Here is a 26923-nt window from a genome sequence, read left to right as displayed (position 1 = left end):
ATTAAAGGACAATTTTGAGGTTAAGTCATTTATACCAAGAGTAAAACAAAGATATGTCAGTGACCGATCCTTTTTAAAATTGATTTGAAACACAATTCCACTTATTCAGATTTCTCTTACTAAATAAGGCATAAAAGTAATCTGAATTATGTGGAAAGGTTAGGGCAGGTTTTCCTTAAATGGCTGAAGAAAATTGTTGGATTTCTTGGTTATATTTTAGCTAGAAATATGAAGATGTAGTATAATCTAAATGCAACAAAAGTTTGCCATAAAAGTAGAGAAAAGGATTACCAAATTCCTGGAATGAACACTTTACAATATCAATTCAACCCTTGTAAATTTAATCCAGGGTTATTTGTTGCACAAAATCTCTTTACTGTGATGTATGACTTAGTTACTAAGGTTATCACAGCAGTATCCTAAAGTTGCATAGTACATAAAACATTTCAGTTAACAATGCAGGGAGGTTAACTCCCACAGATAACCTACTATCAGAGGGTTAGACCAGATGACATGCCTCTGTCAGCTTTCAGGAGCTATTGATGGTTCAATCAGTCTGTTTTGAAGGTAAAGTACAACAAAAGGGCACTAAACTTATTCAAACTGTCAACAGGGACTATCTGGAATGTTGCTTGCAGGTAAGTAATTTTGGGTGTTTTAAGAGTATTATCAAACACTGATGGCTGCAGAAAAAGACAGCTACTAATAACACAGAATGCAGCCATCATAAAATACTTTATGGCATGTACTAGGATCCATAAATTTCATGACACATTGCACCTGTTTTGGACTGTAAAATCACTAGTTAAGAGAATGCTGTTTAATGAGGAAAGATCCATCTACTTTTTATATTCTAAGTTTAGGAAGATTTATTTTAGATTAGAGATTGACAGGCAGCATTTCCCCTCACCTCCATTCTTTTTTAGATCACTTTGAAACATAGCACTGCTCCATGTGCTCTGAGACTACTGTTATTGGGCTTAACATATTTGCAGTGGTATGAAAGAAAGTAATCATCTTCGGTGATGAGGATAAAGATGAGCACTGGAGAGAAAGTGCTTAGATATCCATCTGTCACTGCCTATAAACTGATGTTCTGGTTCACAGCAGATTAAGAAAATGAACTATATAAGAAAAGTTGCATCTTCATTTGTCCAGAATCATCACCCCACACCATAACCTGTGTCAAGAGTTCTGTGAAAATAAATTAACAATAGATACCTATCATACAGAAATGGGAACACTCAGGGATAGGAAAAAAATATATATAACATTTCATGTTTTTCAGTCTTAGTTAAGTGAAAATGACAGTGAATATTAACAATTAATTTGCCAATTTGTAAGTGTTGCATGTGATCAGTATTATTTTTGATAACTTTTACACAGGCTTGTCAAGATTTAGGAGAAGAGGGATAAAATTCAGGGAGCGTTTGCAAAGGGATACTGTGAGTTTGGGATACAGCTGCTATTGACATTTGCAAAAGCTCAGTGGGGCAAAACCTTTCTTCTTCCAAACACAATGGAATTCAGAAAGGAACGTGAAAAAAGAACTTTCAGATTAATTATTGCTATTTATTAGCACACAAGGATCCAATAATTCCAGGAAATTCCTATGCTGTGAACACCATAATAAGAAAAATCATATAACATCACAGCATCAAAAGGCCTAGGTTCATTTATTACCTTCCCAGGCAAAAGCAAACAAGTTACAGAATATGGCTGGTCTCCTGATGCTGAAAGATACTGGCATTGCCCGTAACCCACAGTACAAGAAAATCTTTAAAGTGGCAGTAAGGTAATTTGGAAAGAAATGCTATATTTTCTCCTACTATTATAGGAAAAGAACAGAAATTTTGGATATGTTATAGTTTTAGATAAAATAAACCGTTCCTTTGGGCTTCAGTGGATGACTATGATAAGAATTAGAATTTGTCTAGCCCTTCATTTTGCACTTGTATTAATGAAATCTGGAATAAAAAGGGAACTATACGCTTTAAGTTTAAAACTCTGAACTAATCTAGAACTGAAAAAATATAGAAGCATTTGCCCAGAAGAATGCAGAAATGTCTAGCTCTATTGGTATCATAACTAACATCTAATGAACCATACAATACTTGTGTTACTGCATTCCTTCTTATTGATGATTGTAGAATTTGAAAATAATGTACCTATTTCCAATTTTGAAGAGTTGATTATGCTCTCAGTTACATTCTTGTAAATTAGCAATAATAAATGACCAAAAGAGGCAAAGCTGCATCAGCATTCAAATGGGGAGAGGTAAAATTATGAACAAGTTTTAAACAAGTTATAAACAAGTTCAGGAAACAACCAGATTTATCAGTAACTCTTTTTTGTGCACCACCAAAAAAAAAAAGCAACAAAACAAAGTTTCAAAACCTACACCAGGCAGAACATAACATTGTTGGCTGCAGAATTTCCGTCTGTGACAAAACATCTCCCAGCACAGAGTTAAGGAAGCCAGATCATGATGCCTATCTGTGCAACCTGGTCTAGGAAGCCTATTTTGGCAGCAGGTTGGACTAGATGATCTCTAGAGCTCCCTTCCAGCCCCTACAAATTCTGTGATTCTGTGACATTAAACCAAGATCTTCCAGAACAGTGAGCATGATGCTACAGGATCACCGCCTCAATACAAACTTAGCACTGCCTGATGATGCCTGATGAGTAAACTCTTCAAAAGGGCTGACAACAGCAGGACTAGGGGAAATGGATCGAAGTTGAAGGAGGGAAGATTTAGGTTGGATGTTAGGGGGAAGTTCTATACAAGGAGAGTGGTTAGGCCCTGAACGGGCTGCCCAGGGAGGTTGTGGATGCCCCGTCCTTGGATGTGTTTAAGGCCAGATTGGACAGGGTCCTGGGCAACCTGATCTGAATGTGTGTGTTTGGTGGCCCTGCTAGGCAGGGGGGTTGGAACTACATGATCCTTGAGGTCCCTTCCAACCCGGGTGATTCTGTGATTCTGTGATTCTGTGATGACAGTCATGTAATCCTCCACATATTATAATCTTCTCTGCTCTACTTCAGTACAGGAATCTCTATGAATTAGAACATTCTATCCATATACACGTAACAACCATGGTTATGTTTTGATTTACTGTGTCAGCATGGACAAATTGGAGCATTCTGGACATCAATTTACCTATCTGATAAAAACAAATTATAGTAGCTTTTGCTCCTAAGTCTTTAGAATGGCTAGCCTCAAATGGAAGTTGTGTAGCTATTTGATGTCTGTTAAATACAGTTTTCTTCCAAGTACTGTAGAAATTATAATGTCTTGTGTAACTAGTGAAGTAGCATAGATTCATAAATTATACAGGCAGAAGGAAATCCCCTAAACATACCAGGAAGTGCATAAAATATGCATCACAATGCTACAAATTGAAATTTCTCCTTCCAAGAGGGAGCTGCATTACTAAGTTCATTGATAGTTGAACTGACACATGAAGCCTCCTATCTCTTCTTGAAAATGTATTTTTATTACCATTAAAAATTTTTGAAAAGATTATTTAAAAGCAATGAGAAGGTTACAAATGCACTATGTATATTTATAAATGTCAAGGAAGCTGAAAAGTCTATAAGATGTCCTAGCATTTCACCGAATCAAACCTTTGGGAAAGGAATAGCTGAATTAGCTTGAAAATGTATCCATTCAAAATGCTTGTTCTTCCTTTCTTACTGGTATATCTTAAGAGAACTTCATAAGGTTATCATCAATTGCTCCCCTTGCCAAAGATAGCATATCTCATATAGGCACTTTTAAGCTAATTTAAAATAAACTCAGGCATTTGTTTCCCCTTGCCCTTGTTTCCATGTCAACAGCACTTAATGAATGCATCATTCCAGGAAATGTCAACAAGGAACAAAGAATGAACAAGCACTGAAAACTTCACACATGGTATGCATCCTTCACAATCATATCACTTTAATGAAAATAGGTGAGGTCACCTGCAGCATTAGCAAATGCTTTGTAATACATTCTGACCCAGATGATTTTTCACAGTTCAGTAACACCCTGTTTGAAGTTTTCACAGCAAACAATACACCCACAGGACTGACCAAGCGCGGGTACAAGAGAAGCAACCAGCAATTACTGTGTTGACTTCTGTTACTTTGATCTCCAGGTCATGACCTGTGCTTTCACCCAATCTTCAAAGTAGAGATTGTAGAATAGGTTATTTTAGAACATGTACTGTTTCGTAAGTGGTTTTTCTGCGTATTCGTTGCTTCCCGTTTAAGGCAAAAGATTTTCAGTCTTTCCTATTGCCACTGTATTTTCTGATTCTAATTCCAGCAGTGAGGAGAAATTCCTGAAATTTTCTTTTACTCTCAACCCCAAGATAAACTTTCACAAAATATCATTTCTCAAAACTGGAAAGCTTAAAAAAATACAAATAAAATTAAAAAAAAAAATAGGAGTCATAGCACAATATTTTCTTACAGAAATAAATTAAAGCACTTTTATAATAGTGGAAAAACAAACAAACAAACAACCACCCAATACTTTTAAAAAGGAACCAAACAAGTTTGGTTATAAAAATATCACTGAATGAAGCTTTCCATTTTCTTTCCTTCTCCAAGAAAAATTTCATTAACAAACAGAAATGTCATCAATTTATTCTCCTACACATTTGAAGGTAAGGAGAAATAACAGGGCATGGAAAACAAAACAAAACATTTTACTGTTTCTATTATTTTTCCCAAAAAATAACCTACTCAAATGTTAGTATGTTTCTGAGAAAAAAAAGCAATCGTTTTGAAAGAAAGTCACAGTGTTTTTGGATAAAACCTATTTGCAATGAAAAAAACAAAACAAAATAAAAGACAAGCTATAGCACTGAACTGCTCATTGAAATGGTGAATCACTTGATGATCCAGATCTTTACACCTCAATTAAAAAAAAAACATAGTTACATATACTCCTTTTATTTCTACTGCGAATTTATTTGTAAATTAATGAAGTTTTAAAAACTTAATTTTGCACAATTTTCTTACAGTTGAAATTTTTTAGGTTTTATAGGACTTTTCAGTTTGCTGGAATGTGAAGATTAAGTAAAGCTTTGATTTCCAGCACCTTTCTCATTCTGGTTGAGGAATTAAACAGCCTGAACTCTAATTGAACTCAGTAGGAATGAAATTAAAGCTCAATGAAAAATGAAGCTGTGGTTCCAGTGGTCACTGCAAAAAAGAGCCAAAGTATTTGATAAAATGCTTATTTCATTGAGGTTCACTGAAATACACTGTTTTGATGTTTTCAATGTGACAAAATTTCTCTAAAAGCTTAAAAAAAAAAAAAGTTACTTCAGAACCTGAAAAAAATGCCTAAGCTAACCATTACAATTATTTGCTTTTAAGATTAGTAGCAATACATCTATTCTGTAGAGTTAAAGTTGTATATTTTGGGAAAGAAAGAAAATGTCTAAATTTCTGCAGAACACGTATTAAAAACTGAATAACTAGTAGACTTCTTTTAATCAGTTTCATCATTATTCATTATGTAAATATACTGCTGTAAAGACAAATTATATATATATACACACACACATTATATGCATACAGAATGAGTATTTATACATGTGTGTACACACATACCTAAACATTTTTGTTTGTTTGCCTTTGAATGTAATGCTGTCTTGCAAATACAAGTTATATAATGTAACAAAATCATGGAAAATTTTCAGGAAGCTTTAATTACAGCAGCAGAACCATAAATCATTCAACAAATTGGAAGTCCATTTGTCTTTCTTGAACAAGTTTTAATTAACACAGTTTACATGGAAAAAATATCCAAGTTTTTGAAAAGTTGAGAGGAAAGAAAATGGAGGCAATGTTGCGGTTTCCAGCAGATGCATAAATGCAATCATTTCACAATTTTGACATGGTGGTTTGCCATGATGTGACCTACAACTACCTTGACCTCCCTGAAATCAACATTTTGCATTGAAATGAAACAACAGACACGCTTGTTTTGATGTATGGCTGCATGACATTTTATAAATATTACATCACATAACCACAGAGGATGTCAATCAATAAAGAATTTTTTCAGACAGCACTAAATGAACCATAGGTTCTTGCCTCTGAATGGCTCCTTTAAGGTACTATTTTTGCTTAAATGATTAATAGGAGACATTGTCAGAAAACATACTTAAAGTGAAAAACAGTAAACTGAAGAAATATCATTCATTTTTAAGCAATTCTCCACTGCAAATGTCACATAAATTTATACAGAGACAGCATTGTTAGACTCCTGTAAGCTGGATAGTAGACATATCTTCCACATAAATGCAAAAGCAATGGGAAAATACTTTATTAAATTTTAGCTGCTCTACTTTTTGAAAACTAAAATACTCTAGATATGTTAGATTCAAAAGTAGACTTGTTAGGAGGTAAAAATCTTTAGATTAACGATAACCAAGAAATCCTTTTCAAAAATGTGGAACAAAGTAAACAAATGTATCTGCACCCAGAAAAATTCTGCTGCTGTTTTAATCTACAGTATTTATGAGCAACAAGCTGCTGTATCCAATTCATGCACCTTCCTAATAAATCCACTTTTGGTCTCCTCCACTTTGTGCTGTTTTCATACTAGCTCCTACAGAATACTTTGGATTACATGAAGATATTTTCAGGAGTTTTGTAACTCGGAATATTCCAAGTTATCTGCTAACAAGAAGTGAGCTCGGTCTCTAAGGTCATCAGCACACTGACCAGCACCGCTTGGCTGCAATTTGCCTCACAGAGAGCCGTTTTCAGCTCAAGTGCAAGTACACAGAGACTGGAAGCTTGAATCAGATGTGAACAAGAAGAAATTATTTGTAATAATAATAATCAATGTCTTACTTGACTAACAATTACAGCTATGAAAAGTTGTCACTTCAGCAGAAATTCCGTAAGCTTTGGACCTATACTCACAACCACTTTATGTGCAATCTAGCTCATTAAAATTACATTATAGAGAAGGCTTGCCTATTTGATTTGATTCTAAAAACCAACAGTTCTCAGTAAAGAACCGCAATACAGTAGTCCTTTCTTCTGTGTTCTTTAATAGTGTCTTGATACCTCTAATAGAATAAATGCCTCACTATAATCAGACATTTACAGGAGACAATGAGACTGGCTTAGTACAGCGACTTTTTTTTATTTTTTTTTATTCTTAGCTGTTACCACTAGTATATATAACTGTTGCCTTACCTTGGCCTTAAAGAAGGAGGGGACATAGGCAAATACATACGAGCATCCTCATTCAGGAAAGCCTGTGTAAACCTGCTCAGCTAAATCTGAACATCACTGAAATAGCTCCCGAAATATTTTCTAAGAGGGATCGCACTGAAATTGTGTTACTCAAATTCACAGGTGTTTCATGGCAGAACATGGCACACTGTCTTCAGAAGAGAGAGAGTAAATGGTTTGTTCAGGACTATGAGTTGGATTTAGTTCAGTATTTCTTCAGTATTAAAAACAAAGCTGACATACTTTATCTATATAATTGAAGACACTAACCTGTACCTCTGGTAGTCATCTTCATCCTTTTCTTTGCAGACCAATTCATTTGGGCAGGCCACATTTCCAAGCAAACTGAGATACTGCAGTGAGGGCACAACTTCAGCCAAATGATCCAAAAGGCTTTCTAATTCTGTTATGTGTCAAAGGTTGTGTGTTAAGGATTCGATGACATGTCTGAGGAAAAGCATTTAGAGTTGCATCACTGCTGATTTAAACATACATTTCAATAACTGACAATCAAATTTAGTATGGCATTCGGGGAAATGTCACATTAATTGTTCCAAGGGCAAACAGGGATAAACTTTAGTCAGTTTGTTGGCATTGAATGAAAGAATTTGGCTGTTTTGTCAGTCTTTTCTTTCCTAGGTGGTTCACTACAGAACATTAAAACTTTGACAAAATGATGGATGCTGTGTGGTAAAATGGCTAGCAATTGCTCTTGCCATGAAACTTTTCCAGCATGGAAACAAACAGTTTCACAGAACATTCATCACTAATATATTCAGTCCACTGGAAAACGAGCTTTTTTTTTTTTTTTTTTTAAGTCAAACCACAACAATCCACTTTTACTCTCAGAATATAAATACTTTTAGTGCCATGGCAACACATTTTTAATTACTCAATTAGTACATGCAAATAAACGATTCTATAAAAGCAACTTAAAGAATTCAATATGTATTTTATCCGTGAAGTTTTGAAGTCCATAAAGCATATCTTTAATTAAAATAGCCTTATACTTTGTGTTATGAGACATTTCAACTTAAGTGTGTTCCTCAGAACATAAATGATGACACATCTTTGACTTTGTAAAATGTATTAAAACAAACAAACAAGCAGAAATTAATCTTTCAACCACTGCAATATTGGACATCACTGCTTAGGTTTAAGCATAACAATATTCAACTATACTGAAATATACTGATTGAACAACTACAGTAAATTTTTGTTGAAGTGCAGTCTCAGAGAATCACACTACATCCTGTTGTTTGGTTCAATTTACATGCAAAACTTGAAATTCTAAAAAAAAGAGGCCATATGTACGCGTGTATGTAGTTTTCGGTGCTTAAAACCTAACTGGTTTAGACAATAGTAGTAATTATTCAAAACCATTAAGGGTATTTCACTGTTCTGTTTTTATCTACTCCTGCTGTTACAGACCACAACTATTATTTTAAATCCTCAGTTCACTTGTGTTGCTATTATTTATACTTGATTTATGTGTTTCTGTTATCTTTGTTATTTTTAGGTGATGGAATTTACTTTATTTCTTCACCTCAATATCTTAAGGGCAACAGAAGCAATACAGAATGAAAAGAGCAGCTTCACTGTTAAAAACATTGTCTTCTTTTTGTTCTGAAATTTCATTTTATTTTCAAACATAAGATCATGTCGACAATTATTAATTTTAGCATATTAAAAAACAGCAGTTATACTCAAAGCTAATGTTCTCTACCAAAATATCTGAGAAAATTACACTTAAATATTTTGCATGAGTGAGAAAAATTCAAGTTTTGAATTAGATATGTGACTATGGAATGCTACAGCCATCAAATCATTTACTAGACCATAAGAAAAACTGAATCACGAAGCATCACATAATATAACGCATCTTAGCCACAATAAAGACAAAATTCTCATCTTCATTTCTAGACCTCTAGACCACACATAAACTTATAAACAAATTATTTTCATGACTTTTTCGGGAAGGACATAAATTTGATGGGAAGGCCATGGAATTGTAGACTCATTTGCAAGCTGGAAGGTTGGAAGACCTTTAGTGGTCATTTAGCTTAACTCCCCTTCAATGAACAGGGATACCTACAGCTTGATGAGGTTGCTCATGACCCTGTCCAGCCTGACCTTGAGTGTCTCCAAGGATGGGGCACCCACCACCTCTCTGGGCAAACTGTTCCACTGCTTTACCACCTCTACTGTAAGAAACATGTTTCTTCTAATCAATTCTAAGTCTTCTCTCCTTTAGTCTGAAACTGTTTCCCCTTGTCCTGTCCTAACAGACCCTGCTGAAGAGTCTGCCCCCTTCTCTCTTATAGCCCCCCCTTTAGATACTGAAAGGTTGCTATCGGGTCTCCTGGAGATTTTCCTTCACCAGGCTGAATAGCCCCAGCTTTTTTAGCCTGACCTTGTAGAGGAGGTGCTCCATCCCCTGCATCATTTTTGTAGCCCTTCTCTGGATGTGCTTCAACAGGTCCATGTACAGAACACCCCACATCTGGATGCACTATTCCAGGTAAGATCTCACCAGCACAGAGTAAAGGGGCAGGATTACCTCCCTCACCCTGGTGGAATGTCACAAACTCTTTTTCCGCACATATTTTACTAATAAGATTTTTTAAATTTTCTATTAGACTATTAGAGGAGTGCTTGCATCTAGCACTCTCAGCCAGGAGAAACAATTTCTTTCAAGACTGATTAAATTGCACAAAGGTTTCATTAGATAAGTAATTTATTATTACAAAAAGCAGAAAAGCAGTTATTTCAATTACAGCAATGACACACAGGGGGTTAGCTGTTGCAAAACTTATATCTTATCTGTCCATTCCCTATTTAAAAAGAAAAAAAAAGAAAATAAACTTTTTTGACTCTTATATGAAGTAAAAATTTAGGATTTTTAGTTGAAATTCAGTAGAGCTTTTTCTGGGTTAGAATTTTTTCTCCCCAAAGTTAGTGATTATTGATTAAGACAGATGTCTTCTAACTCCCATTTGACCACACAGAGTTAGAGGAAAATATCAGAATACTTTTGGATATTTAATATATGACAACTTAGATTAATACTGCAAATCCTAGTCCTACAGAAAGCAAAGGGGAGACATACCATACTCACTAAGGCTCTTGGTTAAATAGTAGTTGATAACCTGCGTCTCAAATACATAAATCTACCTCAAAGATGGAAAATAGTGCCTAGATTCTAATATTTCACATCCAAATCACATTGCTTTTTGGTACAGAAACTCTCTCATGAATGTTCTCTCAAGAAAGCATGACAAGTAGCACACACCAACATCTTACCATGTAGCTGTTGCCCTCAGACATTTTCTTTCTTATCATTTACTCATTTTCCTCTGTAGAATTAGATAGATACTTAGCACCCTAGCATTATTTTGATTTCAGTTGCAACAGGAGCAGAAACATGAGAAAACCCAAGAATCAGACATAATCACTTGAAACATAGAAAGTCACTAATTCATGTAAAAGATGAAGATTTGCAAACTTGGAACAGCTCCAAAATCACGGAATAATAGGAACACTGGTCCACCAATCAACCTGCAGGTTGTGATAGTCAACTTTTAGTTGGGACATCACGACATCATATCACAACTAAAATAATTGCACTGAGGTTCATTAATTAAAACTTCTGTTATGTAGGATTTCAACTCTTTTTCCATCCCCCTTTTAAAAACAAAAAAAAAAAGCAAATGAAGGTACAGAATATTTTTCCAAGAAGTTCCGTTTACCTGCCATCACAGTTACTCCTCACAAAGCAGGTAGGAGAAAAAATAAATTAAGCTTTGTTCAAATTTTCATGACTAAGTATTTTTCAGAGATGAGACATAAGTCATAGAGTACTTCTAGTGCAGTATTTAGTTAATTAGAAGGTCATATATTTGTTTTCTTTTAAAAATAGTGGAAGGCCAGCAAAACTATAAAGTGTTTCTAAAACAGTGTTAAATATACAGAGGAAGAAAATCAAAAGCAAGTTGGAAATTTAATTTTCTTTTTCCTGTTCATGATTCACTGTTGCCATCTTGATGCAACCAGAGCCAAAGAACTGCAAAACTCTGTTGTGTAATTGCTAAGGTCAACCTCATCTATATTCTTTCCAAAAATGAAAGCCACAATAAAATCCATGTACAGTGCAAGGGAAATTTTCTTTATTTAAAGTTCAATGACATAAACCCTGAATTCATTTTTCTGAAGGCAGTATCACTGATCACCAAGTAAATACGTAGCAGTGATCAAAATATTTATACTGTAGTCTCTATTGTTTGAAAAATGTTCAAAATTGTCTCTGTTAAAATAATTAAAATGTCTTAGCATGCCACCTTCATTCAACTGTTGTCATTACTGGTCTATTAACGCCCTTCTTTCCGAAGAACAATGACCAAAATAAAAATGTGTAAGTTTTTTTTTTTTTCTTTTTCTTCTAAACTTGCCTACCCTTCAGATAACAAGTTAATTCTTAGCAATAATACAGTAATGACCCCCTCCAAAAACACAGCCTGGCCTCCAACAATTAACATAAATCTATTAAATGTATTTTAAATTTCCATCCTCATCAGAAGATTATGATTTCTTGCACTGTTTTCAGTTTTATGTTAGGAAAATACTTAAAGAGAACTGGTTCTTCCATACTCCGATGAACTTTTTAAAGCCTCCTAATTATTTTACATGTATGCACGCATACATGCTTTTATATTTATAGTAGACAGCTCACAACAAACATATGCACAAGCACACACAATTGATCAGCTTACTTTCTTTTAAAAAAATAAGCTACAGTAGCACCAAAACATTATCAATAGCATTACTTGAAAAACCCAGTTAACCTATAGTTAACCTGCTAAGCAATATAATAAAACTCTAGGTGCAAATTTTATGCAACCAAAAATGTCCTACAAATAAGCACTATCTGTGTTTTTCACTTTCACTGACTTCTACTCAATAACATAGTTTTTGAGGTTTTCCAGAAAGCAAAAAGAGCAAGCCAAATGTTCAAGGCAAATGATGCGCCTCCCTTCTCTGGCTAAGAATTAACTTGGTTTGTAACTGTCTAACTGTTATAAGAATTCAACATCATCATCAGGAATGATGCTGAACATCCCCCGTACTCCATACTATTTTCTCTCTTACTCTCTTATTTTTGGTTCATAAAATTGCTTTTTCAGCAGTTTTGCAAAATATGAGCAATGTGACTTGCTGGTCAAACCTCTGGTAACAGAAACAATTTCTGGTAGCAGTTTCTACATTAAATTATTCTATATAAGTGCATTAAAGTGCTGTTCTACATAGACCTGTGCAAATAAACTAACCAATATGAATTTCACATCTCACCACCTGGTTTTCTTTTCCATGAATATAGGTCAAAGTTCATTAAGGAAACTGCAATATTTTTCTGCAAACTTTTTTTTACTGCTAGCATTTTTTTTTTAACAGTCACACACTCAAATTAATTGACTTTCTAAGGAAACTAATAACTCTCTCACTCTCAATGCTTTGCAAGTTGTACAGCTATTTTCTTTCAAAAAGCTTGTAGTTTGCCTTGCCAATTTTTTTGCTCAGACAGTTGAGGAAAAGCTATCTGCATTCATGACTTTCTGTGATTACAGCTTTCAGAAGTTCTTGGAAGCAAAGAGACAAAGCAAAGAGCAATCACTTTTATATTCAAAATATTTATGAAATGTTTACTTAGAGAATATTAGAAATATCACATAAAGTTTTAGCCCACCATACAGAAAGACCAAAAACTGTCACTCAGAAGTCTTTTGTCAACCATGTCATGTAGGTTCTGTAATCAATATGAAATTGAAAGAGCTGGATAGCCCTTCTACCAGAGTCTTAAACAAGCAAGTTACCTGTATTTTTTCAAATTTGTAACATCTTTTGCTTTAATTAACTTTATCACAAATATGTTGCAGCAATTACAAGTGATTCTACAGGCAAATAGCCTTGAAGCAGAAGTTACCAATTCTCCTCTGAATGCAGTATGAAAAGATCTTTGCCACCTGAATGCTTTTCCATTAGAATGTGCTAGGTCTTCATGGTTGGATAACCACAGAAATAGCTTGCATTATGCAAGTCTTCCTCTTCTGCAATAGGATGCCACATACAGTCATTTGTACACCGCATTCTAGCTTGAGCCCTGTCTGATAGGCAGTCAGGGCCCTGAGATAGGGTCTTGCTCACTGATTTTAAAACCACTTCGCTCAAGAAAGAAAAGTTGCAACACAAGTGGTAATTAACTAAGTCCATACATCTTATGGTGAGCTTCCCATTTACTGAATACTGAGGATATTCTGTCTAGTGGAGTAGCATTAGATTTCTTTGCATAACTGGAGTTTCCAGGGAATTCAAATATCTTTCCACAAGGTCAGGGTTCCCAGGCAGGAAGTTTTAAGAACATATTTCAATGTCATTAGTTATACAATTAGAGGCATTTAGATAGTACTGTCAATATTAGATTCTAACTATTGGTTATCCCCATAGCTGTCACACACTTAGGCTAGACATCTGTGATGTTCCCTTCCAGCTGAACTATTCTATTCTAAGTTGAGAACAAGTTAGTATGCTTCTATTTCTACAAGCAAATTATTTTTCTGGTTCTCTAGAGTGATCCATCAATCCAAAAAACATAAATCATGTACTTCAAAGATTTTCTTTTAACACTGTTTCTTCCAGTTGTTCAAGATTCCCAAGAAAATACAAAGATAATTTAAAAAAAATGCAGTGGCTCATCATTTTTAGAAGTTCTGACAACTGCAGTCAAATTTGTCCATTACTGCTCTAGAACAGGAGAATGAATTGCCTGTACTACCTCATTTTGCAGACATTTAGCATCATACATTCACATTGCTTACTTTTTGGTACACTGTGTAAGAAAAAAGGTGGTCTCGAGGGTGGTGAAGAGTGAAAAAAAAAAAAGGCTCAAGACTCAAGTAAATTCAAAACACTTTGCAGAATTCATTGAGGTTTTTGTTTCATCAGGTACTGTAGTTCTCTAGCTACACACTCAAATTTAGCCATATTTGTCAGTGTCACATAGAGAGTTCTCAGGACCAAATGCAGGAATACTGCTGTACTGTTTCAGCTCATATCTTTGTTTAGTGGAGGTTAAGATCTATAGATAATGTCTTTAATGTATTCACTCAATGTAAACATCAAGTCCTCTGCACTTAACACAATGGGATTTTGGTCACAGATTGGGACTTCTAGGTCTTCAAGCACTTTAGGACAACATAGAAACAAGCACAGGCACAATAATTTATAATCTATGGTTTGGAATTGGGCATTAGGACAAAAACTCTGTGGAGATAGACGATAATCAGGAATACTTACCGGGACATCCTTTAGTTTAGGTACTCAATCCATGCCATATTCAAATATTCAGAAACCTATCATCCCTAAATCTGAAGCACGGTTAGCGTCTTTGCCATAAGCAATGCATTTATCGTTACTACCATTCTGCCTCAGTTCTGCATTTCCCACTTGCAAAGCATTTTGGTTTTTCTCTCAGGCATGATCAATCCGCAGCCCAGCACAGATCACAGTGCAGCCACCCCCTGCTCAGCACCATCATGGAGACTCTTCCCGCCAAATGGCCCCACTCAGTCCTTCAGCACTAACCAAATACTGGTGTGTTATTAACCCCATCTAGACTGAAATCAGGGCACGGGGTGTAATGCAGAGCAAGCTTAAGTTATGGCAAATAAGTTTATATCTTTTAATACATTGGCTAAACAGTCCTGTGAACACAGATAAATGTGTAGCTGTGCTTTCCGTTGTGATTCTGGAATTTGAGAATAGGTTTCAAGATTGATCATTGTGGTTCTTTTTCAACCCAGGCCATTCTATGATTCTTTGGGGAATGACTTTACAAGGGTGGATAGTGATAGGACAAAGGAGTATGGTTTTAAACTAAGGCTGGGGAAGTTTAGGTTAGATTAGGTTAGGAGGAAGTTTTTCACACAGAGGGTGGTGACACACTAGAATAGGTTGCACAAGGAGATTGTGGATGCCCCATCCCTGGAAGCATTCAAGGCCAGGTTGGATGTGGTTCTGGGCAGCCTGGTCTGGTGGTTGGCAACCGTGCACATAGCAGGGGGATTGAAACTAGATGATAATTACGGTCTTTTTCAACCCAGGCCATTCTATGATTCTATGATTGCCCAACAATTTCTTAGTTTATTTGCAACTCTACTTTCAGTTGACATAAACATATTGCTTGTGACTTTTCAAATGGAACTGTATAGACTTGCAATAAAAAAGTGATCGTATATCTTTACCAGACTTTTATAAGCTCTCTCTTACCAGAGAGAAATATCCTTCTCTTCACAGTCACACCTTATTCATGTCATCGCTTTTTGGCAGTAGTTACATTTGTGAACAACTGTTTTCAAGGATGAAGTGCAGAAAGAGCAAAATTTCATCAAAGATCACTGATTAACACCTTGAGAGATCATTGAGAATTGCAACCACTGCCATCGAACAAGCACTTCTGCAACTCCTCTCTTAAATTATTGGCAACATGCTACAAAATGTATATACACTGTTTCTATAACATGGGTAGCTCCATATTCCCAAATTTCCAATTTTATAGTTTTAAGACTGAATTTTAAAAATATCTGGATAGGTCAAACCCTGCTTATCATTGTATCACTGACATTGAGAGTTTACTGACTTGATTTTAAGTCTGACTGTGAAACCCAACGGAACCTCTTCAAAGATTACTGCTAACTAATTTTTTTTCCCCTGATTTGTTCAACTAATTCTTATCTAATATGCATGTCCTCCTTTCGATAACTGCAAAGTTCTTCCTTGACACTTCCTATCCCACATACATGCATGCACACACTCAGGAATCCTACTGCCAAATTCACGCATCCTGCTTTGTAGATGGAAACATGCCGCATCAGACATCCACAGCATCATCAAAAATGTAATTATACATACTTCACCAAAGCATGACCTTTGAACTCAGATTTTACATGTGGCAGCAAGTAATAATACCAAACATTTATTCAAAGTGACCAACAGTGTCCTGGTATTAACCAGAAATCTAGCACTTACCTAGTAAAGTGATGACTCTTATGGTTCATGAGACACTTGACAAATTTCCAGGGCTGAGTATATAAATTGCTCTGGTGACTTTTATTTATTTATAAAGTCAAAAATAAGTGCAGAAATCATAGAACCTGTAGTTATTACTTTGCTCCTCAGTAAGAGGATTTTGCTCCAGTAGGAGGTAAATTGCTCTCTGTTTACACTGTCTGAAACAAAAGCCTGCAGTTGAGCAGCCTTGTCCTCACTCTGCAATTAGAAAGAGAATATTTTCACAGCCTGTGCTCTGTAGGTCTCAGTTGGCCTTTTGGCCAAAATTTGATTGCCCTTCACTTTTGTAAAATCATAAATTACACATCTTCAAATCTCCAGAAGGGTCAAAACATGAGAAATGATTTAATAATCAAGTCCATGTCCAGTCCTTGTAGATAATTAGCTTTTACAGACCATTACATATAAGCCTACCGATTGGGGTCTCTGAATCACCACAGTATTCAGGCAAATACTGAAATATTTATGCTGAACAAACTTAAGTAGGCATGCACTAACTTCAGACATACAGAGAAGTGCCTGATTGGTTGTGAATGGACTTAACCATGCATCGAAATATTTAAATATATGATTTGAGGAGCACTTCATATGAATTATACAGAGCCAGAACACCAAGAATATAGCAACTCGATTTAATGGCTGCAGTTACGAAAATGTGCCTAATACCAACTTCATTTTTGATTGCTTTTTCATTTCTTTTTATATTATTATTATTATTATCATTATTATTATTATTATTATTTACTTTGAAGAGCTACTGAGGTATATAAAAACTTAATATCATTTCATTGCTCCCTCTATTCCACTAGAGGTCAGCCTGCAACAGAACCCCAAGCAAACACAAGAACTGCAGCACACCAGTAGCACTGACATTATTTTCTTTCTCTATTTTATCTATTAAAAAAGATTTCTTCAGAGCCATAACTTAGATCTCTCACTAAAATGGAGCAACAGGAAGATATAATGGTGCATTTCATTTATGAATGACCTACAATAAATTACTATGAAGTATTCCAGGTGCCAAGCGAGAGAATGCTTTGTCTGCACATGAACTATATTTCACATACTTTAATTTGGCTGACACATAAAACTCATTTGACATTTTGCAGGTATTTCTTTGAAAGGATATTTGGTTCTTGTTGAGCGTTAAGGTGTGGAGGTGGGGTAACCTGGGTAGCAGAAGGTCATTTCCGAGTAGATTGTTGTCCAAGATCAGCTCTTCCAAGTAAGTGAATGTTTTCAGTCCTTCTAGTGACCTGCAAACGACAAAGGCAACAGGAAAAATGATACTCCACTAAATCAGGGAGGCCATTATGAGCTGAAATAAATATTTTAACCTTCCCTTTCAGGAGTGGGAATAGTTTTGGTTTGGGCCTGTCAGAAGAGTGAATGACAAGCATTAGTGGCAAAGGGAGTGCTGGCACTGCAACACATCCTTCACATGCTGGCAGGATGAAGGATGGGGGTCACTTAGTGAGTAGCCAGGATCCAAAACAAAAGGCTTCAGATATGGGGCCTGCAGGATGAATTTGTCAATGTCTTGTGCCTTCAGGCACCCAGCCTCGCCTGACCCTAACCTCCATTCCCAAGATAAATAACTCTGTCACAGTTCACCTTCATTCCCTGGACACAAATTTAAGTTGTCATCCATCATTTCTGCCAAGAAATATCATACCCCACTAACAATAATAAATACAACTTCAAGTATCATTTCTTAGCTGTTACCCTACATGCAATAATAGGAAATGGAAAAAAGTTTTTTTTTTCTCCTTTTATTAACCACTTAATTTGCTTCTCCTTGAGTCTCTGCAAACAACGTAAAATGTTCTCTACAGAATAAAATGTAGAATTACTCCAGACAGAAAAGGCATTTACTTTCTTCTTGGAACTTTCTGTCCCACTATCAAGCCACAGGTCAGACTGCAGAAAGCAGCTTTAAAAAGGAGCATTTCACAACATGGAAGTGAGATGATGGATTGTAAATAAACAGGATTCTGGAGGTATTCATTCCCCTGATAATACAGTATAGGGAGGAAAAAAAAAAAAAAAAAATCTAAAAGAACACTTAGGTACCTTGTTAAAGCATCTATTCCAAACTCAATTCTTAATGCTTGCACATTCCAGCAAGAAAAAAAAACCCACATATTAATCAAGTAAGAGGCACGGTATACAGATCATAGGCACAGACACATTCACAGCTCATTCACCTACCAGACACCTAAAGATATGCGGAGATTGCAGGACTTGACAGCTGATCTACTATGCCTACCACTGGGAAGATCATCACTGTATCTCTTGGCTGCTTTATAACATGTGATGAATAAGGGAATAAGGTCTATACTATTTATTCACTTTCCAGTGACGTTTATACCAAAGGGATTTCCTCACTCTCCCCCAGTTTTTGGCAAAGATCAAAATCCATCTAAGGTCCCTGTTAAAGAGTTCTACAGACACTACAGCTGGAGGAAAATACAAATATTATGTGTTCTTAATTAGACAATGTAGCATTCATCTGTCCAATAATAAAAATAGTATTTCTGTAGATGCAACATCCTGACCACATAAATCACAGAGCATTCAGACAGTGTTTTTTTAATTCTTTTTTTCTGGAAAATCAAGTTTGTAACCTTTGAACTATTATACACTAAATTATGAACATTTCAATGACACTTATCACAACACAGGAAAAGTATATTCCAATCTAAGGACTCCAGAGTACTTCAGACCTAGTTGACTTGGCATTCTGGAAGGGAGTTGCCACTGTTATTAATGCAATTTTGATGCTGGACAGCCAAACCTGAAGAAAATTCACAAAGCCTACCCCCTATGGCATGTCTATATGATATACTGAGACTAGTTTCCGAAGCTGCAAGAGCAAAAGCCTCCACTCTAAACACACCAAAACAACCGTCAGAGTAGCAGTCATATTTTTGCACTTGCACTTAGAAAGTTCTTTTGGAAAAGCTCAATTCGGCCTGCATAACCCATCTACAGATGAGAGCTGCTAGACTGAGTAGTTATTTCAGTGAAGGGATCATAACAAACTTTGTTTTGCCAAAGTCAAGATCAGAAGAGAGATCAGTGAACATTTCAGACAGTGCTTTCCCCCAAGTACCTTTAAAAGGCAAAATAATCTAGAGGAAGCAGCTGCGAGTTTATCAAGCTGTTATGAGTTTTTCATTTCAGTTTATTTGACAAACCTAGTTCAGTAAATTCCCTTTAAATAATCTTTATTATATAAATAGTGGATTATTTCCAAATCTCACATTTTAGTGTAAGACTTTGACTTGCCAAAGGAGTTCAGAGAAGGCCACCTCCTTGTCAACACCACAGAGCCTTATGAGATGTTAATAGGTCCTTTGTGAAAAAACATTGTTTGGGCTCTGGTCAGTGTCAGCATCAAAATACACATTGTTCCTGAGTTATGTTATGCAAATATAATACTCTTATCATAAGAATCGGCAAATGGTTGGCAACGGGCAAGGAGAAGAAAGCACACATCCAAAACTGCTGCAGGGAAGGCATAAAACAAAATGACAAGCCATGAAGTGGGACAAAAGGCCCTGAAACACTAGAGGGAGTTGCTTATTGAAACAGCCTTTCTTTCACAAGCCTAGGCTGAATACAAGGGTACTGGTTTCATCGATAGGCAGAGAGAATTGTGCACAAATCTCCTTACACCTGTCTAGTTTTGATAATTTTTGCCATGTAATGTTATTAGCTGTTCAGCTAAAAAGGAGCTGTGTTACACAGAGGGTTGCTTATTAACTGTTGTTTTCATGCCATCGGAGTAGTGTGCACTTGGTGATTTAATCAGCTAAATTCAGACCCCAGAGAGATGAGAGGGGCTGACACAGTACAGGGAGAAGGTGTAAATATTAACATAAATTTACATCCATATTTTAGACCAGTATTCATAGAATTCTGATTTTTGCTTCTTAAACTGATTTTCAAAATTAAAATCCAAGGCAACAACATCTATCATCATAACATATAAGGAAATATTGCCAAGCAGTTGCACTCTGAGATAAAAAAAAAAAAAAAAAAAAAAATGTTGTAAGTACAATCTGTGCAATAAGTTTTAGGTGAGTTGCTGAAATTTCTTCCATAATTTCTATGTGCCTCAATTTCCCATTTGCAGATGGAGGATAACACCACCTACGTAAGAAAGAATTACAGTTGTGACTTAGTACATGGAAAGCATTCAGAGAAGCTGAGGTAGAAGTTAGTAGAAAATACCAGCATTTATCTTAGAGTAAGATAGCTATATTAATGTACCGTATCGTCTTATGAGTCCATTATAAAATAGGACACCCATCCACATGGCATAGTAAGAAGCATAGGAACACTGCAAATGAAAAGTATTAAATAAGGGAAATCCCCTGAGAAAAAGAACCAGCCCAAAATTAAATCTGGCCTGCTTTCTCATAGTTCACAGCAGAGGAAATGTCTCCACTTCTTGGCTTATTGAAACAAGCACATGACCCTACCACCACACCAGAACCAGCACTGAAGGGCAGTGGCAAGTAGCGGTTTTCCCTAGCTTCAGAAAGCTAATCAGCATCACTAAGGTGTACTGCAGGTTGCTTTTCCCTGCTGCAATGACAGAAAATCCACCCATTATCTCACCTACAGGTACCATCTCAGTTACCTCATCACAGGGCTCGCAATGCTCCCAGAGGAGAGCAAGTGCTGCCAAGAGATTTCCATTGCAATTTCCAAAGTCACATCAAACCGACAAAACATCACAACGTATTCAGTGCCACCTCATTCAAACAGAAAAAACTTTAAGTTTCCACTGTAATTAACCCTATCCTCGTTAAGATAATTATGATCAAGCTCCCTGTCACAGCTAATATTGCAGCATCATTGCCTGTGGCTCACGCTCTGCCCTCATTAGCTTACAAAGCCACTGCACTAAACAGGAAAGTGATTCCCTCTGCAAAACGACTTAAGATGTTCTGTAAGCAGACAGTAAATAATCCTTTAGAATACAAAGGTCTCAGAAGTGTCATTTTATCCAAGTCCTTCAACTAATCAGCCTGATTTCTCCCAGCTTTCTTTTCCATAATTCAATCATGATTTCTCACAAAGTTTTAATCATAAAGGAATGTCACGGCAGGGATTTTTCCCTCTATGTGCATGCATGGCAATTGCCAGCTACAGTACTTTACACAAACCCCCTGGCCCGATGGGATTTGGGTACAATGAAAATAAAGGGCAGCTCTTCAATTCGGTAATATTCGACAATGAAAACGTGAAAATGCATAAATGAAAAAAAAAAGCAGAAGCACCTATGGAGTGATGGACAAACCTTGGTACAATGCTGTTGTTCCTGTCCTGAAGAACTTCAGAAGTACATTCTAAAAAGGTGTTTCCAGTTCTAATAAGACAGCTGACTCCTATCTAATGACTTTTTTCTCCTGTTTAACAGGAAAAGTGAAAGCAGTTAACAGTATGTAAATGAGAGAGTTTGGCTTTTGCTTTTAAATTGATTTGTACTCTGTTGACAAGAGATAGCCACTACCAGAAGTTAAAGACAGAGCTGCTATATTACAAGAGCTTTTTAACGTCTTTTTTCTTGCCTTATATGTTTTAACAGGTTACAGGAGAGCAGCATCAACATGAAAACCCTAGTACCAGATAATTTCAGCATTTTAAAAATATAAATCTAATTTCTATTCCTTAGCACCTGCCAGCCAAAGATGACAAAGGCTATTGGTTTCATATATATACATATGCATATATGTGTATGCAATGATAAATAACAGAAAACAGAAAACATTTTTCCTAATTCCTTGAGAATGCAAAATATATATAAATATAATTTCAGTTTTACTTGATCTGATTTCTGTTCAAATTTAACTTCCCTTTAAACTGAATCATAACACACAAATAAGGGGGTGGGGGGGAGAGAGGAAAAAGCTATATCCAATTTTATTCTGATGACGAAAGGAGTTTGGTGAATCTCCCATGCAAATTGTCTTGGACTGAGGTCTCTGACTCAACTCTCTACTTTCAAATCTTTTTCGGAGGTTCAATTCTAAACACACTTCTCCCATGCAAGTACAGAAAACTAAATAATGCATTTTAAAGAAAACAAAGCAGCTGGATAATACATTCAAACAGAAAACAGAAAGGATGATGTAACAGAGTTCTTACGTGATTTCTGGACCAAAGGGGAAGGAGAAGATTTAAAAAAAAAATAGAGAAAGTAAAGAACCCGCAAACTCCAGCATTAAAGTACCAAAGATTGATTTTGTCAGTCTAGTTTTCTGGTTTCAAAGAGCAAACATTTTTTCTCTTATATACATCAGCTTGTCATCAGGTCAATGTTTTGAAATATCAGTACCTGCATGCTGGCCTTCTAGTGTGAGCCAAGAGCAAATTTAGACTATATAAATCACACAATTCTGTTCAATGGAGAAACGGCTTCCCAGTGTTACCAAAACATGAAATATCTAGTTGTGTAATATCACAGGGAAAGTTAGCATTTCATAAGACATTTAGAAGTAGCATTTTGCATCACTTTCAGTCAATCAATTTCCAGCATTCCGACAGAAGAAGATCTCAGTAAGAAAAGATGATTAACCAGATCTACAATTAGTCTCAGAGTCTTTTCATATTAAAGGTCATATTCAACTCTCAAATGTACAATGAAATGAATATCCATCTCTCATTCTTCCCTTCTTTATATGCTGATATCATGAAACTATCTGAGATATCTTATTAGAAAAAAAGATAGGCATGAAAACATCTTGCAGAACAATCAAACTAAATCTATGTAAGCACATATAAATGATAGGGATTAATGTAAATCCAGAATCCTCAACTGTTTTTATCATCTTGCTTTGAGTTTCATACAGAAAATTTTGTTGCTTAAAAAAAAACAACAACAACAAAACACACAAAACCCTCAACTCTCACAAGCCACAACCCATCCTCAAACCTCAAATACACAAACAAAAGGCTCAGTAAATAGATAGACAAAAATACATATTCTGACTTTCTGAATTCTAAATATTGAATTTTACAATTTACATTTTCAAATACTTTTTTTTAACCAATTCTAAAACAGAAATACAGAATCTAGTTTTCTTTAAAGAAAAGGAGAAATTTTGTTATTAAGCAAATAACAAAGAAATTATTGAAAAATACTGATGCACATCTGTAGAGATCTAGTCATTTGTAATCCCTAGGAGCCAGCAACAACAAATATGCATTTCCAAAAGGTGATGCAGGTCTTCAGGTGAGACTCAGTGAAGTACATACACTGAGGAGGGATGAACATTGCCTATTTGTCTACAGTCTTGCAATGCAATTAGAAAAATTTAGAACATTAAGGTAAAATAAGCCATCATAGCTATATCCCATAAGGCTGCATTAAATAGTGAAATAAGTGACAAGCACTAATTACAGTTTTCAGTAGCTCTCAAAACCACGAAGTCAACCATTTTAACACTAAAACCATTCGCTCCTACCAAGACTTCAGTTCAAAAATACTATATACATATATTTTTCTGGTCTATCTAAACAACCACACTTACTGGGGTGAGATTCACTTTCTCTGTTAATTAAAGTCACAGATTTCACTGCGTATTTAATACATCTCTACTCAAGAGGATATCCGAATAACAGAGTTCAAGCTATATCTTTTATGTTAGGCTTCTTTTTGCTCAACTATTTTATAATACATCTTTAGGATTAAACACACTAAGATTTTACAGGATATTACTGCTATAATTTTGAGTAAGTTTAAATAAAATGACAATCAATGTAAAAATATAGCCTGTAGCAAGACAGTTTTCACATAAGCTATACAAAATATTTCAAAATAATACAAAATGGATCAAAAAATGAGGTCTTAGTCATCTAACGATCGAGCAAGTATCAAGTAACACAATACAATTTGCAAAACACAACTGAAAATTACCCAGCATAGAGTTAGTGACAGTGTGCACTCATATTTTACAAAAGGCATTCTGGTAGGAAGCCCCTTGTAGTCCAGTGTATGTCCCTTCAGAAATACTATAATCATAGAATGGTTTGGGCTGGAAGGGACCTTCAAGATTATCTCATTGCAACCCCCTGCTATAGGCAGGGTCACTACCCTCTAGACCATGTTGCTCAAAGCCCCATCCAGCCTGGCCTTGAATACTCCCAGGGAGGGTGAATTCACAGTCTCAACGGGCAAGGCTTAAATATGAACTTAAACATATATACATATGTTTATGTATTACGTATTATGGGTATACAACAAGCACATCCTGCTAAAATTTCCTAGAAGTATTAATAATGGACAACAAGGTCAGAGGAGTTAGAAAAGAAGCTTTGGATGTGAACACATTTCTTGCTTCACCTTTTCCCCCAATTTTAACATGGAATTCAGTCATAATAAACCAAGTGGCTTCAAAACTGAATTAAAAAAAAAAAATTTAAAAAAATCAAGCACTTCCATTTCCTGAATTCAGAAGAATTCAAACAAGCATTAATGATTGAAAACAGCAAAAGAATGAATCAGAATTTACAAAATATAAACTTACCTGCTAAAAGAAATTAATAAAATGCTAAAAACATATTTATTTTTAAAAGCTCTTCTTAACTCCATATATTGAGAATCTTATAAAAACAGTATTATCGTGAAAATATGAGCAAATTCAAGTGCAAAGGCAGTGCCATAAGGAAAGCTGGACTGTATCTTGGATCAATCAGTCACTCTGCAATTCAGACAGTAACCTGACCGCTCCCCTTTTTGCACAGAGAGGGGGAGTAACAAGCCTGTGGAGTGAATAGAGTAAAGCCCATTTCGACTACTTGTGTTTAGTGAGAAGGGGGGAAAGAAAAGTAATTTTTCTCCCATCTTCCACAACAACCAAGGCTGAGGATTGACAAGCAAATTGACGCACTGCTCAGAGGGCAAAAGATAAATGTTTGATGAATTGGCCATTGCTGGAGGAGTGATGGGCTTCATATGTGCATAATGGACTAGCTGCCGTTCAATTCAGATTGCCTGCCAAGATAAGAAACCATAATGAATGGACCAAGCACAGCCTGTGCCATAAGAAAGTATAATCTGACTAGTTTTAATAAACTTAATAAAAAAGATGAAGCAGAGGGAGGCAAGGGGACTGGCCTTTGTGACCAGCTCTAAGAGGTGAGAACGACTAATAGACTGCTTAAGCATGATAGCGGAGAATTGTTAATGGACATAACACTGAACCTCCTGATGTTAAAAAATATCTTTACAACAACTGAAAACCATAGAGATTTGCATATGCACGTACCCCAGACACTGGCAGTTCTTATATGGCACATAACCACCATTTATTTTTTCTTCTCTTCTACTACCTACCAGGTCTCCTTTACATCCTTTATCCTTTCAGCATGATAACTTATTCCTTAACCAGATGCACAAAAAACACAATAATTTTACCAACAACTCCCACAATCAAAATAACTCTTCTAATTGTAATCCGATAAAATTCAGAACCAGTTTCTGACAGATTCTGGCTTAACAACTACACTACTCATGTTCACTCCCCAGGGAGAAACATCTTTTACCACAAAGAATTGTTCACAGAGTAATTTAATTTACTTTTGCAAGCTAAGTTTCTATCAATTATAAAAAATTGCCAGTATGGCTACAGCAAAACAAATAAACAAGCAAACTACAGTCCTTTCTAGCACAGGCAATACTAAGTTGCCAGTCTAGTCCTTTCGGTCCAGTATTTGCTAGTCTGGAGACAAGATTCCAGCTGATACTGTTCCCCTTTGTACCCACATCCTGACCTTCTATGTCACCAACCAGCACTACAAAAGGAAATAAAGAGCTTTAACAAAACAAACCAAAACTGAACAAAAAATCAACTACATTTGACAGTGATATTTTACTCTATATGTGTACACCTATGGATATACAATAGACTGATAATCACCATCATTTTCATGGGGAAAATCATTTACACACAGAGCCATTTTTGCTTTTCCTTTCTCATTATTTACCAACATGAACAGCGGTGGCTCACTTTCTGAAGCTTACCAGACAATTATACTCAAATCTGTGACTAAAAAAGCTGAAGGAGTCAACAAGAGGAAAACCAGTCCTGACTTCTAAAGCAGAAGGATTATGCCAATGATCTCTTTCTTCGTTAAAGATGCAAAGAGCAAGAATACACCCTTTAATGTGCATATATATAACACATAGTACTTGGGCAAGTAGAACTATTTTTCCCTTTAAACAGGAAAGGAAAAAAAAAAGTAAGAAAAAATGGGGAAATCGGAGAAAGATCCTCTTGACTAAGAGCAGCTAGAAAATATGTTATACAGGATAAACTGTCAATGTTATGCATCCTTGTTAGGTTTGCCTCTTTTTATTATTTTCCTTTGATGATGAAAAATAAATAAGGTAACACAGAATTCTCTACTTTTTTTTTTTTTTTTTTTTTTTTAAGTATTCAGATAACCCCCCCTTATTAATGTCACTTACATAGCTTGTGTCATAATTTAAACAGAAATTAGTATATGTAAGATGGATGTCTAGTTTTCTATATAA

The 26923-nt window shown here is 35.7% G+C and overlaps 1 protein-coding gene across 6 annotated transcripts in view; it reads right to left on the bottom strand.

Moving 5' to 3' along the window:
• Window positions 1-26923, bottom strand: part of LRMDA (leucine rich melanocyte differentiation associated) — a 631888-nt gene that overhangs the window by 267273 nt on the left and 337692 nt on the right. For all 6 annotated transcript variants that reach the window (XM_042818019.1, XM_042818024.1, XM_042818021.1 and 3 more), the window contains 2 exons: window positions 17501-17627; window positions 7522-7661 (listed from right to left, as the gene is read on the bottom strand). In XM_042818019.1, the coding sequence (XP_042673953.1) occupies window positions 7522-7661; window positions 17501-17627 (267 nt within the window). The remainder of the gene's footprint in view (window positions 1-7521; window positions 7662-17500; window positions 17628-26923) is intronic.

This window comes from Centrocercus urophasianus, unplaced genomic scaffold (genome assembly GCF_019232065.1).
Source record: "Centrocercus urophasianus isolate 14NV4802_14NV808 unplaced genomic scaffold, USGS_Curo_1.0 seq_17, whole genome shotgun sequence".
NCBI lineage: Eukaryota > Metazoa > Chordata > Aves > Galliformes > Phasianidae > Centrocercus > Centrocercus urophasianus.
This window is presented reverse-complemented; position numbering and strand designations above follow the sequence as displayed.